The sequence below is a fragment of the Haliaeetus albicilla genome, chromosome 3 (assembly GCF_947461875.1).
Source record: "Haliaeetus albicilla chromosome 3, bHalAlb1.1, whole genome shotgun sequence".
NCBI classification, from domain to species: Eukaryota; Metazoa; Chordata; class Aves; order Accipitriformes; family Accipitridae; genus Haliaeetus; species Haliaeetus albicilla.
In genome coordinates this window covers 53,917,192-53,932,555 of record NC_091485.1, presented here as the reverse complement: position 1 = coordinate 53,932,555, position 15,364 = coordinate 53,917,192, and the positions used below count along the sequence as shown (strand labels likewise).

The window sequence follows — 15,364 nt, the reverse complement described above, 5'->3', positions numbered from 1 at the left end:
TAGACAATTTTCTCTCTGATCTTTGTACTAATCAGACTGAAGAGCAATTTGTGAACCTTTACTAGAGACTCACTATTTTCTTATTCCTTGTTACTGTCTTCTCTGTCTTATCGTCTAAACCCAAGAAAGCTAGTTCTTCTTTTCCTATAAAATTGCCACCAACACCTTTAAACATCAACTGTGAGTCCATAAAGTGTTTGGATCACAAAAGATGAATGGTTTGTCAGAAAAAAGGGTTCATATAGGTCCTAAGAGAAATAAGAATTCTCATTTCAGCCTGTGTAAAACCCAGCGTGCTCCAGAAATGTGGCACAAAACCAAGGGAAGGACTTAGCCAAAAAGCTGTGACTGGAACATGACAGTGACTCACATGTCACTTTCAAGTCTGTTGAGCCAGAAGCAGCGAGGTGCTGAGCATGCTTGGCTCCTTTGAAGCTGAGTTTCTCAATGAGAATTAAACATCTAAATAAATTGAAAAATGTGAGCCTTAGTACGTGCAGCAACAGAATTCACTGAGCCCCTCTGTTTGCTTTTCTAAAATTGTTTTTCTTTTTCTAGTTCAAAAAAGACCCTGTGAGAGATTATATCATTTAAAAATTATCCAAGATTTGCTCATAGATCTGTAATGTGGTTTAAGAGCCTTTCCAGAGGCAAAAAAGTATTTCCTTTCTCTTAAGGAGGGAAAAAAACCCCTCTCCCTAATGAACTGAATATTTGAAATACTTGAGCAGAACAGTGGTGCAAAAGCAATTCTACTGGTGTATATTTTATCAGGAATACTTGTAAAAAATGATGGATGTTTTCATTAATGCAAACAATTGTTTAGGGAAATATAAAAAAAGAAAGTGCCTTTTAACTGTGTTTTAGGAAGATTTCTCACCAGTAATAAACACACTGATGAAAAGCATGTGCCGAGCAAAACTGGGCTGAAATGTCAGGACACAGTACGTGGGAGGAACAAGGCTGTGTATTCAAAAAGAAATAGTTATTTCATTCTCATGGTAAACTACATTTTATTTTACAGTAAACTCTGTTTTCTTAATATGGTCAAGATTGACTTTCTTTTCTTTCTGTGCAGATGACAATTTTTGCTCTTCTGTTTAAATTTTGGCCAAAATTTTGTAAGTTTCAGAGCAATTTGGCTAGTGACAAAATTCTATTTGCCTTGGAGAGAAAAAAGGGAAAAAAGATGCGAAAGAAGGAAGGCAAAACAGCAGAGGTAAGGGTCACAAAGTTTCAGGTGACAGCTGACAAACTGCATAAAAATTCCTTCATGAACAAATATACATGAATTCAAATATCCCTTTCTCAGCCTGATCCAAAGCTACCGAAGCCTTTCTGTTAGAATTCAAGCTTTACATGCGACCTGGTCCTAGGGTGATTAGTTCCCGATCCTGCCAGTGCATATACATTTGTTTAACTTGAAGCAGATGAGTCAATGGAATACTCCTTTCATTAAGCAGAGGGGAAAATGTATTTTAGTCATCCTTTGTGCCAAGAATAGAGTGAAAAAGAGGACTGAAATTTAAAAAAAACAACTATGCACGGTCCATGTGTACAATGGGTAACGGCAGACCTGTTTGCACTTTCAGTATGTACTGTCTTATTTTAGAAGTTATAGTCCTGGTTCACTATTGAAAGCAAAACAAAACAAAACAAAACCAAACCAGATTTCATATCTACTTTTCAGAAGGAGCATTTGAAAAGTCTGCACATTATTTTTAAAAATATTTCTGTGCTAATTGCTTTGTATAGCCTTTGTCTTTTCTTGAATATTTCTCAGCTTTGACAGTGAAATTGTTAAGACTGTTCACAGTTTCTAGGCAATTTCAGTGCATTAATAGAGCTGTGACCTCTACAGCAGAATGCTTGCTTGTCAAATTGTTTTTCTTGGAATTTTTTTATTAAAATATAATGGATTTTTTTCTATTGATTATAGGCTTTGCAAAAGTTTATTTTTTACAAAATCTAATTGTTTGGTCAGCTTTGAGGAGAGAACATTCCTTTAAGGGCAGAGAAATTATTTGACTTGCAAACTATCATAAGTAGCATTAAAAGACCTTTACATATTTTAAATACCATGTACACATGTGTTGAGATGTTACTTGTGATGAGAACCACATGAGCACCTGGACAGATAAAGACATATATGCCTGTAAGAACATGTACACGTTGTTATCCTCTTTTAGACACATGAAAACTGAGGACCAGTGAAGTGTTACTCAAGGCCACACACCAATGTCAAGTGAAGTCTAAAATCCAAGAACTCATGTTCCTTTCTCCAAAGCACGTTGCCTCCATACAGATATGTCTGGCAAGGCCATTGGCAATACTTATAGCGCAAGAATGCAATATTTCAAAGTAATGCACTTTTGCATTTTCACAGACTTATTTTTTCCATCTGTTTGTTCCCTGCCTATAAGATTTCTGATTAAGACCAAGGAAGTAAAGAGCAAATCTTGGCCAGGAGGGAAAAGCCTAGCTTTTATGGGGAACAAATGGGAAAGGTGAATTACCCTTCTAAGCTGGGAAATAGGGTAAGAAATTTTAGAAAGTGACAGGCAGAGAATGCAGTTCAGTAAACAGTCTGCAGACTATCCTTCTCACAAAAAATTATCAGTAAACCAGTTACCTTTTAAAATCTCTTGAAAGAATAGGTGGAACAGATAAGTTTTTCAAACCCTTTCCCTCCCTCTATTATTGTTTAAAGAATTTGCCATTCTCTGTTCTCTTGCCTGAGATTTCAGTTCCCCCGGTGACAACATAACTATTCAAATGATTCAGTATCCCTGAAGGATACTGATAAGGTTCATCCAACATAAGCGATAGCAGGTTCACTTGGCAGCTTGTAGAAGGTGATGATTTCTTGGCATTTAAAATAAAGTCTATGCTTCTCTGCCCCACCAGGCTCATGCCGAAGGAGAAGAAAGCTCTGGCAAGGGTTAGAAATGATTAATTTTTCTTATATATATTCCCAAACCGCCCTCCCCCCAATCAGTTGCCATTTTGGGTTCATGTCAAACGGAACAATCATGGTCCTGGGGGAGGAATTTTACTTTCTCCTTTCTCATAAATTTGTCCCTGGGGTGCCCGGTCTAACTGAGCTCACCTCACTTTCTGAACTGACTGGATCGGAGTTGGACTTTTATGTGGGATAATGGTAAAAATGGCAGACAAGAAGGTTTTTACTGGACAATGATGCATGACTTGGTATTATTTCACTATCTCAATATTTATTTTTTGTGTGTGCCTACTTGTTATTTATGGGGCAAATCCTATCAAAGGCTTCCTGGCAATGGGCCCAGTGCAGGGGAGGAGTGGCTGACAGTGAGGCATGCCATGCAAGCACTGTACTATGCAAAGACCTCTTTTAAGCTTAGTGTCTGGAAGTCAAGGATGGGTAGGTACAGGGTGAAGTAAGCTTGAACATTCAACATAATGTGATTGCTTCAGTATTGTGCTGAAATAGTTGTTTTAAAAGATACGGCCTTGGGAGAGTATGGTTTGCTTCTCCATTTTCACATATTTGCCCTTAGTGGGGCACAGCTATATGGGCTCATCTTTGGCCCATCTGTGGATCTGTTCCTTTGTTAACTGCCAGATGCACATGACACATACCTTAAAAAATATCATTAGTCACTTTTTGCAGACTACCTTGATGCCAGTATTTGTAATTTGTTGTATACACAATTGCATTTTACCTCCAAAATAGATTTTGGATTTTTTGTTTTCAAGTGTACAAAATAGTTTTAACTTACACTGTAAATCTGTACTTTTTCCATGCCCTTAGCAGAGAAAGGTAAATCCATAAGCATTAATTTTCCTTTCCATGTTTCCCTCATCTCTCTTTAAGCTTCTTAGCAGTAAGCTAATTTGTTAGTAAGTGGTGTAATGTCATGGGATATGACATTGCCATAAGATTGGCTAATTTATTATGAGAAGACTTTATTAAAGACCTCATTTAATTCACCATTCTCATTGAGAAAGCTAGCAAACATAAACTGTAGTATATTAGTATACACACTATTTCTGTATTTGCTTTGGCATTCCTGTTCTGTCAATTGAGTGTGCCATAGAAGTTAGTAAGCCTTCTTCTGGAGAGAAGATAAACACCATGCTGCCTGGGAAGTTCTATACCCAAAAGTCACCCTCAGAGATGATGGGTCCATAGGACAGTGGGGTGATAAGGAAGGAAAAGGCACCTTGGGAGCAAGGATGTAGGATATTCTGATCCTTTTCCAGATCTTTCAGGGACTTTCTGAGTGACTTTGGGAACCATTTGACCTCTCTTTTTTTCTCACTTTCTCATTTGCAACATGGGAGGGTTTTATTACTTGCCGCATGGGGATATTGTGGGGTTAATTATTGATTAATTGATTAATGTTCATAAAGAGTTTGGGGACCATCAGACAGAATGCGCAAAGGTGCAGCCTTAATACAACACTAAAACAACACGAAAATGACAAATAGTTAATCACTAGAATGGTTTGCCAAGGGTTACAATGCCTTGTCCTTCACTGTAAGTGTTTTAAATGAGATTGCCTGTTTTCCTAACATGTCTACTGTAGTTCATTTACAGCTACTGGACCAAGCTGGAATTAATAATGAGAAATCCTATGTTCTGCATTTATACATGAGGCCAAATTAGAGGATCACAACGGCCCCTCTGTCCTTAAAATATGTTCTGTTGCAGGTCTGCCCTTGCAATTAGTTATATTTTGAAGCATTTAATCTGAAAGGAAGCAGGAGTGTAGAGGTGAAGAAACATCGATTAGGACAAAGCAATGCTTTAAAAAAGCAGTATCTTCTGATATTTTTTATTATGCCCAACAGGATGAATTACGAAACTGGGCATTATAAAACGTTACTGCATATGACAATGGTCTAATTTCCAATGACAATTTTTGCTTCCTCAGACTTTGCTTTTCACTTTAGCTTGGTAACTATTGTTTACATCTAATTATGAGTTCTTATTGGCAGGGTAAAGAAGTGGGGACAGAAGTCATCAGTCTGTCAAGCAGTGCTTTGGTAGACAAGATTGGTGTGGCAAGAGGACCAGCATCATTTTCAAATGGATATGGGTGGCAGGTGAATAATAAACATGTTGCTACAGATACCATCATTCAAGAGAGATAAAATGATCTTGGGAGAATGGGAAGGTGGGGTTTGGTATTGAATACTACTATCACATGGTCATTTGATTCATCATTGTCTGTTCTTCTACAATTAACTTTGCTGTTGTAAGTTTACCTACCTTACAGGTGATTTTTTTTCTTTATTAATTTTTTTAAGATTTAAGTTCTGAGTAGTATTAATATATAACAACATATTAAGCCCTCTAGGTGTGTAGATTTAAAAACAATCTTTATTGAAAGATAAATTGAAGAAAAGGAAGTTCAATTCTGGAATAAGAAGCTTTTCATTACTTGTAAAATTCATATCCTGAAAGAATTTGGTTTACGCTTGACTCCGGTTCTGCTCATATGTCAAAAAGTGAAGCTGAACTCATTTAGGAAATCCAGGTATTTGGATAGAAAATCTGACAGAAAAAAGCTTTTTAGTACTTCTTCCAGAACAACCCTCATGATGCATCAAATCTGTAGTGAAAAGGTAACAGTCATTTTATTGGAGAAACAGGAAGAATAGACATGCCACCTTAGGCATATCAAGGGGTCATTCATAGCTTAGCTGACACTGCCATAACATAATGGGCAATCTGTGCAACCACATATTCACAGCTATTTCATGCGATGCAGGAGTAAATCACACTCTGGCCACTGCTTGTATTCCATAGAGCTCTTACATGGCATTACATTAGTGATGAGCAGAATATAGAAATAGGCAGTCTGAAATACCCTCAAAATATGAAGCCACAGTGCAAAATGCATAGCTGAGCTCACACTCTTATCCCTTAAATGGACCTTTTAACCTTTGCCCATACCTATTTAAAAAAAAAAAAAAAAGTGAGTTGAGTGAGCCAGTATATCAATATCATACACCTAAGCCCTCAAGAGGCATGTAATTGCAGAAAGAACAATAATCTTTTATAGAGCACTTTCTTCTTTGAGCCCCTTTCTGCCATAGGAAGATGCCGAAGTTGTTCTTACTGAGTCATGAAATGACAAATTGGCCCCAAAGTTTTCAGGCTGTAAGGGAAAAAAGGCCAAACAAAAGTACAGTTCCCATACTGATTTGGGAGAGTGAGCTAAATTTACATGGAACCTGAAATGTGGTTGTTGCAATGTAAAGAGCAACATTTGTTCCTTAGAAAAGGAAAGGATGACATCTCCAGTTGATCTGCCTTTAGTGGTAGCAGCATTCTGCTGGAGAGGGCAGGTAGAAAGAACTTTGAGGCTAATGAGATCTTCAACAATTTGAGAAAGGACACACTGGAAGGATGTGGAAGGGAGATAAAATCAAGTCCTCAATAGCACAAAAGGCTGATATTTTGGGAGGGAAAAGGTCTGCTGTGTTTAGGTTTTGAAGATGAAAGGAGAGAGAATAGGACTCAGACCAGGGATGGAGAATAAATGAATGTAAAACTCATATCTGTCAAACTTGCTTAAATTGTATTTCATGGTGTTTTGAGATTGCTTATTTGCAGCAATACTATTCTTCCCATGATTCCAGTATTGTCGTGACAAAACTTCTCTTCTTAATAATTGGGATTATTCAATAACAGGAATATAACATAAACAAGTCTTTTGTCTCACTGTTGAAATGGATGAGGAACTACCAGTGACATGGTCAGGAGGCTGATGGTTTTTAATGGTTCTTGCAGGCTTCCTGGTCCTATTCCAAGTACATAGAAGCCTTGGAGCAGGAGAGAATACTTCTTAAAATGCAAGAAGATCTGGATAAAAACTCATCATCATTCCTTACAGGTTGTTAACCAAGCTCTGTAGTTTAGGAGGACAAGCTTATAGCTTAGGTGAAAATCTTTCAGTATAAGGACTTTGTTTGCTCTCCTTTGCAGCTGTGTACATAAACTGCTGCCTCTCTTACACTGTCTGCAGAGGACTTACTCTCTGCACTATACTAATGACTGATAAGTTTTCTAAGAAAGGGAAAGTGAAAGTTGCAGTGTATCAGCATTGTCTTTACTGCACAGGTCCTACTGCAGAGAGGAATATAGCCATTTCTTCATTCTGCACAGTGGCATGCCAATCCTATATGGTTCACATACATACTTCACCTCCCTGGCTTCTTGTGCTTCATCAACTTAGAACCAGAGAGATGAAACTTTTTTCTCACCAGTTTGTCAGTATGCTGTCAGGGGATGTAAGAGGCATTGCCTCATCCTTGTGTCAGCTGGGTATATTCTCTTAGGTCTTCCCCAAGAATATTATGACCTGTTTGTTCATTAAATAACTCCATTTAGCAGTAGGGCTATCAATTGCATTATGTGATATTAAAACCATTCAGTTTCCCACAATTTTAAATTTCTTTTCTTATGCAGGTGCTTCATCTATGTCCTTCCTGAAGCCTGGAAACTCTGAAAAATCCACCATTTCTCCAAAGAGTAGTGTGAGTTTGGAGAAACACTCAAATCTTCCCAAGAAACAGAAAGTGAGTACCAGACTGCCAACAAGTGTGCTTTGAAATTTGGATTCTTAAAAGCTAGTTTTCCTGCTGTCAGTGCTGATGCTGATTAGTAGCAAGTTATCCCACTCCAAATTACATTTAACTGAAGCTGTACAGCCTCAACATGAAGGCAAGCTTGTTTTTCACTCCAACCATGGCTAGTGGACCTAATGTTGACCAGATGGAATTTTGTTGCAAAATGGTAGTCTCTGAAATGCGGCTATCTAAGCTTTCCAGTTAAAATATTTTAAATAGAAGCATGAGATGACTGGAGGAAGCTCAGACCGCATGGAGTTACTGGCAAGGGCCTGACCCAGAACTAGCAATAGATCATCTCTGCTGAAGCCAATTAAACATTAGAATGGCAGAAAGAAGTGGGACAGTAGAGATCTGCTAAAGACAGAAAAGCAGATTTTGCTTCAAAGCTTGAACTCCTAGATGGAAGAATCCCCTGGAGGTTTTGTTTTGGTTTTTTAAGCCTATGCTGAAATTAGACGGACTTAAAAAAATTAATAGAACTTGGACTATTGCTCCCCTTCCTTCTCTGCTCCTCCTTCCTCTTCTAATTCCATACTTCAACACTGCTATTTTAGGCAAGTTGTTGCTCTGCCCTTGATAGTCCTCCTAAACACGCTCTTCCTGTGGCAGCATTTTCTGTATGTGGCTTCAGAGAAAACTGCAGCATTCCTTGGTCTTCCCTCACATTCTCTTTCTGCCCTCTTATCACCTCCTCTAGTTGCAGTTAAAGTCACCCAGTAACCTTGGGCCTTATGCCCCTCTGCAGGTCTTACTGTATTTCATACATTTATGCCTTTTTGTACTGCAGTTCTGCTTCACGTGCAGCCATATCAGCATGGGGAGTCCTTGCGCAGGGGCTTTGGGCCTGCTCGGTAGCTGAGAAGCCTCCAGCTGGGCCCAGCGCTCAAAGAGGGCCTACAGGGTACCTGCAGTCCTTGCTGCAGCCCAGCCCAGCAGTCTCTGGCTCACCCTGTTACTGAAAACCTGAGAGTTGCATTCCTGCCAGGCATCAGGCTGTGGTACGGGCTAACGCAATGAGAAAGTAGAGATCTTGAGTGGTTTGAGAGGTCTCTCCCACCAGCTTCAGTTGCAGCCCACTCTCCACCACCACTGGAAATTTGGCTGCCCTGCCCCTTCTTTCCCAATAGCTCAAGTGTTCCCACTGCCTTTGAGTGGTTTTGTTTTCTTCCATCACGATCGTCTCTCTGGTGGTTCTCCTCAGCCACGCTCTCTGTGGTGATCCGATCACTGCTGGTGGGCTGAGATATCTACAGAAGACTGCTCTCTTGATGGGACAGCTTCTCTCCACTTTGTTACAGAGGACGTCACATCTTGTGTATTGGGTATAGATAGCAAGGTGCTGGCAGCAGGGGGGCTGTAGGGGCAGCCTCTGTGAGGAGAGGCCAGGGCTGCCCCATGCTGGACACAGCCGGTTCCAGCTGGCTCCAGAGGACCCATCACGGGACACAGCTGAGCCCATCAGCCAAGATGGTGGCACCTTGGGAAAACATATTAAAGAGAGAGTAAAGAAAGCCAGAGGGAGGAGGAGGAAATAAAAAGAGTGAAAAACAACAGAGGGAACACCAAGGCCAGAGGAAGAGGAGGAGGAGGAGATGCTCTATGGTGGAGCAGATATTCACTGCAGCCCGTGGAGGACCCATGCTGCAGCAGAGGAAAAGAATGAGAAGGAAGAAGGGGCCCCCCATTGCCTCACTGAAGGGACTGAGTGTAACCTGTGGCAATAACAAGGAGGGGAGGAGAGGTGCTTGGAGTGAACTTGAACCTGGGAAAGGTGGAGGAAAAGTGTTTTCTCTAAGTGTGTAAATGTTAATTTCTTCTTTTTCTTGTTTTTGTTTTCCACTACCTGAATCAGTAATAATTTATTCTAATTGGCAATAAATTAATTTCCTCACTTTGCGTCTGTTTTGCCTGTAACAGTAATTGCTGAGCAATCTGCCTGTCTTTATCTTGACCCACAAGCTTTCTCTTTCCTGTTTTTCCTCTTTTGTCCCCATGTCCCACAGGAGGGCGGGGAGTGAGTGAGTGAGCAGCTGGGTGGGAGAATGGCTGCTAGTGAGGGCCAAACCATCCACACCTTGTTTCTCTCTTTTTGATGCATTTATTGAAGAACTGTTCTAACTGTTTCAACTGGGTGCAACACAGCAATGACATTCTGTTACCTTCTGCAGGCACATTAGAATCTCTCTGAAGAAGGGAATGCAAAGACATTCAACGGAGGTGGGCAGGAGACACAAAAATAATGTGCATGCAAGGTTTGTCCATATGTTTCCAGAGCGAAGATGACGACTTGGAATATTAAGAACCGTGGGACATTAGCCAAGGGTAGAAAATAAACATCTTCCAATGTGTTCTGTATCAACATGATTGTGATACTGCCTCTTGTGTTACTCATTTGTTTAAAAGTACACCTTGAGGCTCAAATCAGAGTAAGATTCCATTGAAGTATGCATGGTACAAACAACTAGGTGGTCTTGGTCCTAAAAATATTATAATCAAACCCAGTTCTTCAGTGCCTGATCTAATGAGTAAGTAAAACTGTATTGAACTGACAGCCCTGAAGCAGTGTGTCTTGGCACACTATGCTCTCAGAACTGCAATTCACGCAACATCTATTCATCAAGGATAACTCATTAAGTGTCCGAGCTATCATAAAATCAAACACTGTTGTGGTTTGCTCCCAGTCCAGTCTGATTCCTGGTCCAAAGTACACCTTCTGCCTCATTTCTGAGTTTTGATCCACAAGAAAGGCTTAAAATACATCAGGACACAGATGTGACTGAGAACGTTTGTAAAAAGTCACGCCTCCCAAGGCATTACTCACCGGAAGGTTTTAGGACCTCCATAGCTCTTGTGTGTCCCTCCCTACTTCCTTGTTTCTTTTTACAGTTTTAAGAGTTTTTAAAAGAATTGGGGCAGAGCTGATGTTGGGACTAGGGCCAAAGGATTAATTGGGGAGCTAAGACAGGGCAGGGGCAGAATTAACTTCTAGGCAGGGGACAGGATGATGATAGACCTCTCCACATCTTTCAGACCACTTTAAACACCAGTCCCCAGCCACAAAGTTGTTGGCTCCATCCTTCTCTACATGTGTGTAACGCATGTAAGAGAAAGGCAGATCAGCAAGCTCCAGCCTGCTGAGTTCCTGGGGATGACTCCTGAGTTAGGGATGGGATTGTCTTCCGCTACCCCTCCCAACTTTTTGGACAAGAAGAACAAGCCATGCAGCCCTGTCTCAGTTGTCAGAAGTAAAGGTTCTTCACTTGGAGCTCTTAGGTCATACTGCTAAGGACCATTCATGAGTGCTTTCTTCCTCAGTGTGGAGTGGCAGCTAAGGACAATTAATAGTCTTGTTCACTCTTGACACAATGACCAAGAATTGTATGGGATTTCCATTGGGAGTTGCTTTAGACAGGCTGGCAGGGAAGGAGACACTCTCTTTTCTGGATATAGCTGCCCTGCTCATATACCCTCGCAGAAGGAGCAAGGGAGATCATTGGTTCAGTTCCTACTTTCCCCACAGTTCAGAGACAGAGTTTGCTTCACGCTTATCTCCATTCCTTCTCTGTTTGGGTTGTTTGCTCGTGTGACATTACATGAGAAAGACATCTTGGGTGGAAGCCACAAGGGAGTAAAACATAAAATTCCTGTCCCTGTTTTTCACGTTTTCCCAAATTTCACAGATGCAGTAAACTTTAATACTCAGTACATCTGAGGAGGGTGGAATGTAGCATCTTGTAGTGAGCAAAGCACATGTGGTACTGTGTGGCCTACCACTCATTAATGTGAAAGGCAAAGAAGAGTCATGAAATGCCATAAACGCAATGATGTATGTCACTCTAAAAAACACGTGAAAGGCCACCTTCAGCTGCTGTGGTCAGTACAGTGCACGCAACCAAATGCTGGAGCGCACCAGTCAGTTTCTGTTTTGTTGTATTCTTGCCTTCATGGCATTTTGAGACAGTTAAATAACATGTAGACAATGCTTATCTTATGCTGGTAGCTTTGACTTGAATCATACTTGGTTTACTTCTAAAATGAAAAATATTGTCCAGATATTTGTCACAGATGATAAAACTTGTGAATATATTCCAGCCTTGCCAAATTGTTAACAAAAATTTACCAGCCCCCCCCCCAAAAACTACTGTCCCAGACAGTTACTATGATTAATACCATACATATCTATCAAACTTAAAACAAACAACATGTACTTCAATGAGTGAGTAGAATTTTGCAAACTGGCTCTATCCACTCAAAGTTCTGCAAATCAATGGTAACCCTCAATCCAGTTTGCAGTTCTGTCTCCATGTTAACTGAAATATATATGCATGTATGTATGTGTGTATATACACATGCACAATCATTTATAGGCCATGTCTTTAGTATGCAACTGAGGAGGATCACATATATATTAGTAATGCTAGAAATACATGTCATATCATTATACCCATTTGATATGTTAATTTTAAAGAAATATTGAGCAATCGGACAGGGAATATATTAAGAGACAGGGACCCTTTCATTTCTGGGTTACTGAATCTAGTCTGGTGCAATGGCAGATACCCCATTACTGCTATTTGGTGATATACCTGAAATGGAATAGTGGTTTTTGTCTCGTCCCAGGGGGCCAAGTAATGACTATTGCTAGTTCCAGCAGAAAGCCTGAGAACTGAACAGGTATAGAGACTAAGTAAATGCTATTTTTCTAAACAAAGACTCTACATCACTTCAGAAAGCTTGCACTGCTATTGCCTTTTTATCTTGTTCTTGAGATCTATTCTCTCTCAGGTTGCTGATCTACCACCTATGTGAGCTCAGTAGTTTTAAAGGGCTAGAAAAGTTTTACTCAACAACCCTAGCACCTCTCCCTTTAGCTAACTAAAACTTTATTCCTTGTTTATTTTAACTACATATACTTTGGGACTTTCAAAAGTCTACAGCAGAACAACAGTTCTCTGTGGAGTTTGCTGCTACAGACAATAAAAACAATTGTCTTTTCAGAAACCTGCAAACCTAGAAACTCTTCTGGATATATTTATGCTTTAGTGGCGTTCAAAATACACAATCCAATCATATTCAATCAGACTTACTTTTGTTGTTTACTCCCAAGTAATATAACATATTGGGACTATTTTGAAATTTTTTTAAGCCGTCATTTGGAATCGTAAATATTTACACTTAGATGCTATTACTGTGTATTTCACTTTTCTCTCATCAGACCTGGCATGTTTATTAAAACATTTCATAATCTTTGAGGGTGCAGTCCTGAAGTTGCTCATTCAAATACTTTTGATATCAACACAAGCTGTGACTACGCACTTCAGGAAGGGGCTTTATGTGTTTTGCTTTGACTTCTCTCCTGCTACTGCATGACACAAAGTATCAGACTATAAGATAAATTCCTGAAAATATGTAGTGCTGGATTATGCTATTACTGTGCACGCTCACGATAGCTTACAAGAGTGGTAGTGGTGGTCACCAGGCCATTTAAAAAGGGGCAAAATGCTTTCTCATTTATGTCTGTACAATGCTGCTCTGCCATTGCCTCTGTACTCCTCATGATCTCTTTTTAGTGGCTGTTTCTTAAAGTACTGTTAACGGGGAACAGTCTTAGACTCCAAGCTGTGGATTTGTTTGCCCCTTTCAAGGTGCGGAAATCTAGTATTTAATCATCAGGCATTGAGATCAGCAATGAAGAGAGGTGCTTTGCAGACACAGCAGCAGACCAGATTTAGCAGACCCAGTTTCTGTTATTGGTTCTCTTATTATACAGTACTGGGTGGCCAAGGCCAGGCTGGTTTGTGCCACACCTTCTACATCTTTTACATGAGAAGAATCATTGTGACTCACTTTGCAAACGTTTGACTTAAAAAAAGAGAAACCTGCATTAATGAAGTCTACCGATAAAAGCATCAATGAACCGGGTTATATTCTTAAGTGTGGGACCTCAGTGTCTTGCTGTTGAGAGTATTGAAAAATGGCAGGTGTCCCTTCATTGCTCCTTCTGTGCCTTTAGCCCTATACAGTATTACAGACTTAGGGACATTTTCTACCCTCTACCACTTGTATGCTCGTGAAATGGCCAGCCTCAGTCCCACTCAACACTGTTGCTCTAGTCAAAACTATTAACTTTAGCTTGTGCGTGTGTAAAAATGACTGAAAAGAGACCAGATGTTTCAAAGTTCTGTCCCAAACTCGGAAAAGAAAATCCTTAAATTATTTTTGTTTGTAATGTTAAATACTGGGCCAAACTGATCACTGTGAAGTTGAATGTGGCCAATGGAGCTGCAGTAATCCAGCTTGAATTTGACCTGTTTAAACTGTCCCATTGCATTCAACTGATGATTTTTGTTACTGGCTTTTACAGAAATGCTTTTAGTCAGTCATTGTGAATTGTGTCTGAACACAGCTAAGATGGGGTTAACTGGTATTTTTTTTTAAGCTTATGGAACATTGCTGGTTTTAATACATTCAGTAGTTACTTTAAAAATGTTAGGGAAAGACAGGTTTGAACAAAAATTTTAGATCTGGATCTGTACTCACAGTTCAAACCTACCTTTAATGGCCTGATTTGGAGCATTCCCAGGATTTCAGAGAGTTATAATTCACATCTGTGTTTCTGACTCCTTCATGCATGATTGTTTGAATGTGCACTTTTGGAACAGGTCCATGTCTAATAGGCTAAATTGTAGTTCCCAAATCAGAAGCCACATGGTATTGCTATATAGTTTTATATTTTTCCTCTTATTACGTAGCCTTCAAACAAGGTTCTGTCAGTCCAAGCACATTGGATTAATACAAAACACCAAAGTCTACACTTTCTACCTACCTGCTAATGAACTCACACATTTTGATTTTTACTAGTGATTTAGTAAAGCATTTGCACAATGGCCATGATGGATACTTGTCTGCCAAGTAATAATTTATCAGAGCGCTGGAGCAGATTGGAATTATGCAGGAGCCACTAAGCTGTCCTAGTATGGTAAGGGTAGTCAAGGTATAGATGAGATTCTCTTATTTTTAATATTCATTGAGCCAAGCTAATTTATATGTCAAGCGCAGGCTGCACTTACTTGGATTCTCCTCTATTTCGCTACTAATTAAAATATTTTAGTTTCATGGTAACATATGTGAAAGCGTTGACAACAGCATTGCTTATTCCACATGTTAATTATATATTTGCTCAGAGTATGCTGATGGACTGTGTGCATTTCTCAAGTTAAGTTTTCATTTCATGTCAAAGTGGAAATGTAGTAGGTGGATTTGTGCTTTTAATTTTAGATATTTCTTTTTCCTCTAAAACAATCTTATACATGATTCCTCTGTACCATATGTGTTTGAAAATCTTTTGTTGGCAAGAAGTTTAAAAAGAAAGTAATACTCGCTTCTCAGAAAAGGATTTTTGAACAAAACAAAGCAATTGTGCCATTAATGAGAAAGTTAAATGAAACAAATGACAAGGCAAGCAAGAAAAAAACACAGCATCACACTCAAGGAATGCACAGGCACACAATAGCTTATGCAATATTCCCCATCTGTCAAAGTCAGTAAATAAAGAGAGTTCACTGGAAATATTCATTATAATAGGCTATGGTGCCTATAGCTCAGTAAATGCAATCAAGAAGCTTATAGCATTCTTAGCAGTTTTCACCTGTAGGCAACTAAATGATTTCATCCCAGCTGCCCCAACCGATCAGCACTGGTTTTGTAAAGCCCAAACCCTGATTGGTTTGAATACCACTCA

General features: G+C 39.6%; 1 protein-coding gene across 1 annotated transcript in view; it reads left to right on the top strand.

The window, feature by feature from the left end:
- The window catches only part of RGS22 (regulator of G protein signaling 22), a 66,196-nt gene extending 53,479 nt beyond the window's left edge, over positions 1 to 12,717 (top strand). The window contains exons 23-27 of the mRNA XM_069779768.1: positions 1,079 to 1,240; positions 4,981 to 5,088; positions 6,782 to 6,884; positions 7,460 to 7,569; positions 9,792 to 12,717. Coding sequence (XP_069635869.1) covers positions 1,079 to 1,240; positions 4,981 to 5,088; positions 6,782 to 6,884; positions 7,460 to 7,569; positions 9,792 to 9,800 — 492 coding nt within the window. The 3' untranslated portion in view covers positions 9,801 to 12,717. The remainder of the gene's footprint in view (positions 1 to 1,078; positions 1,241 to 4,980; positions 5,089 to 6,781; positions 6,885 to 7,459; positions 7,570 to 9,791) is intronic.
- Positions 12,718 to 15,364: the final 2,647 nt, after the last annotated feature.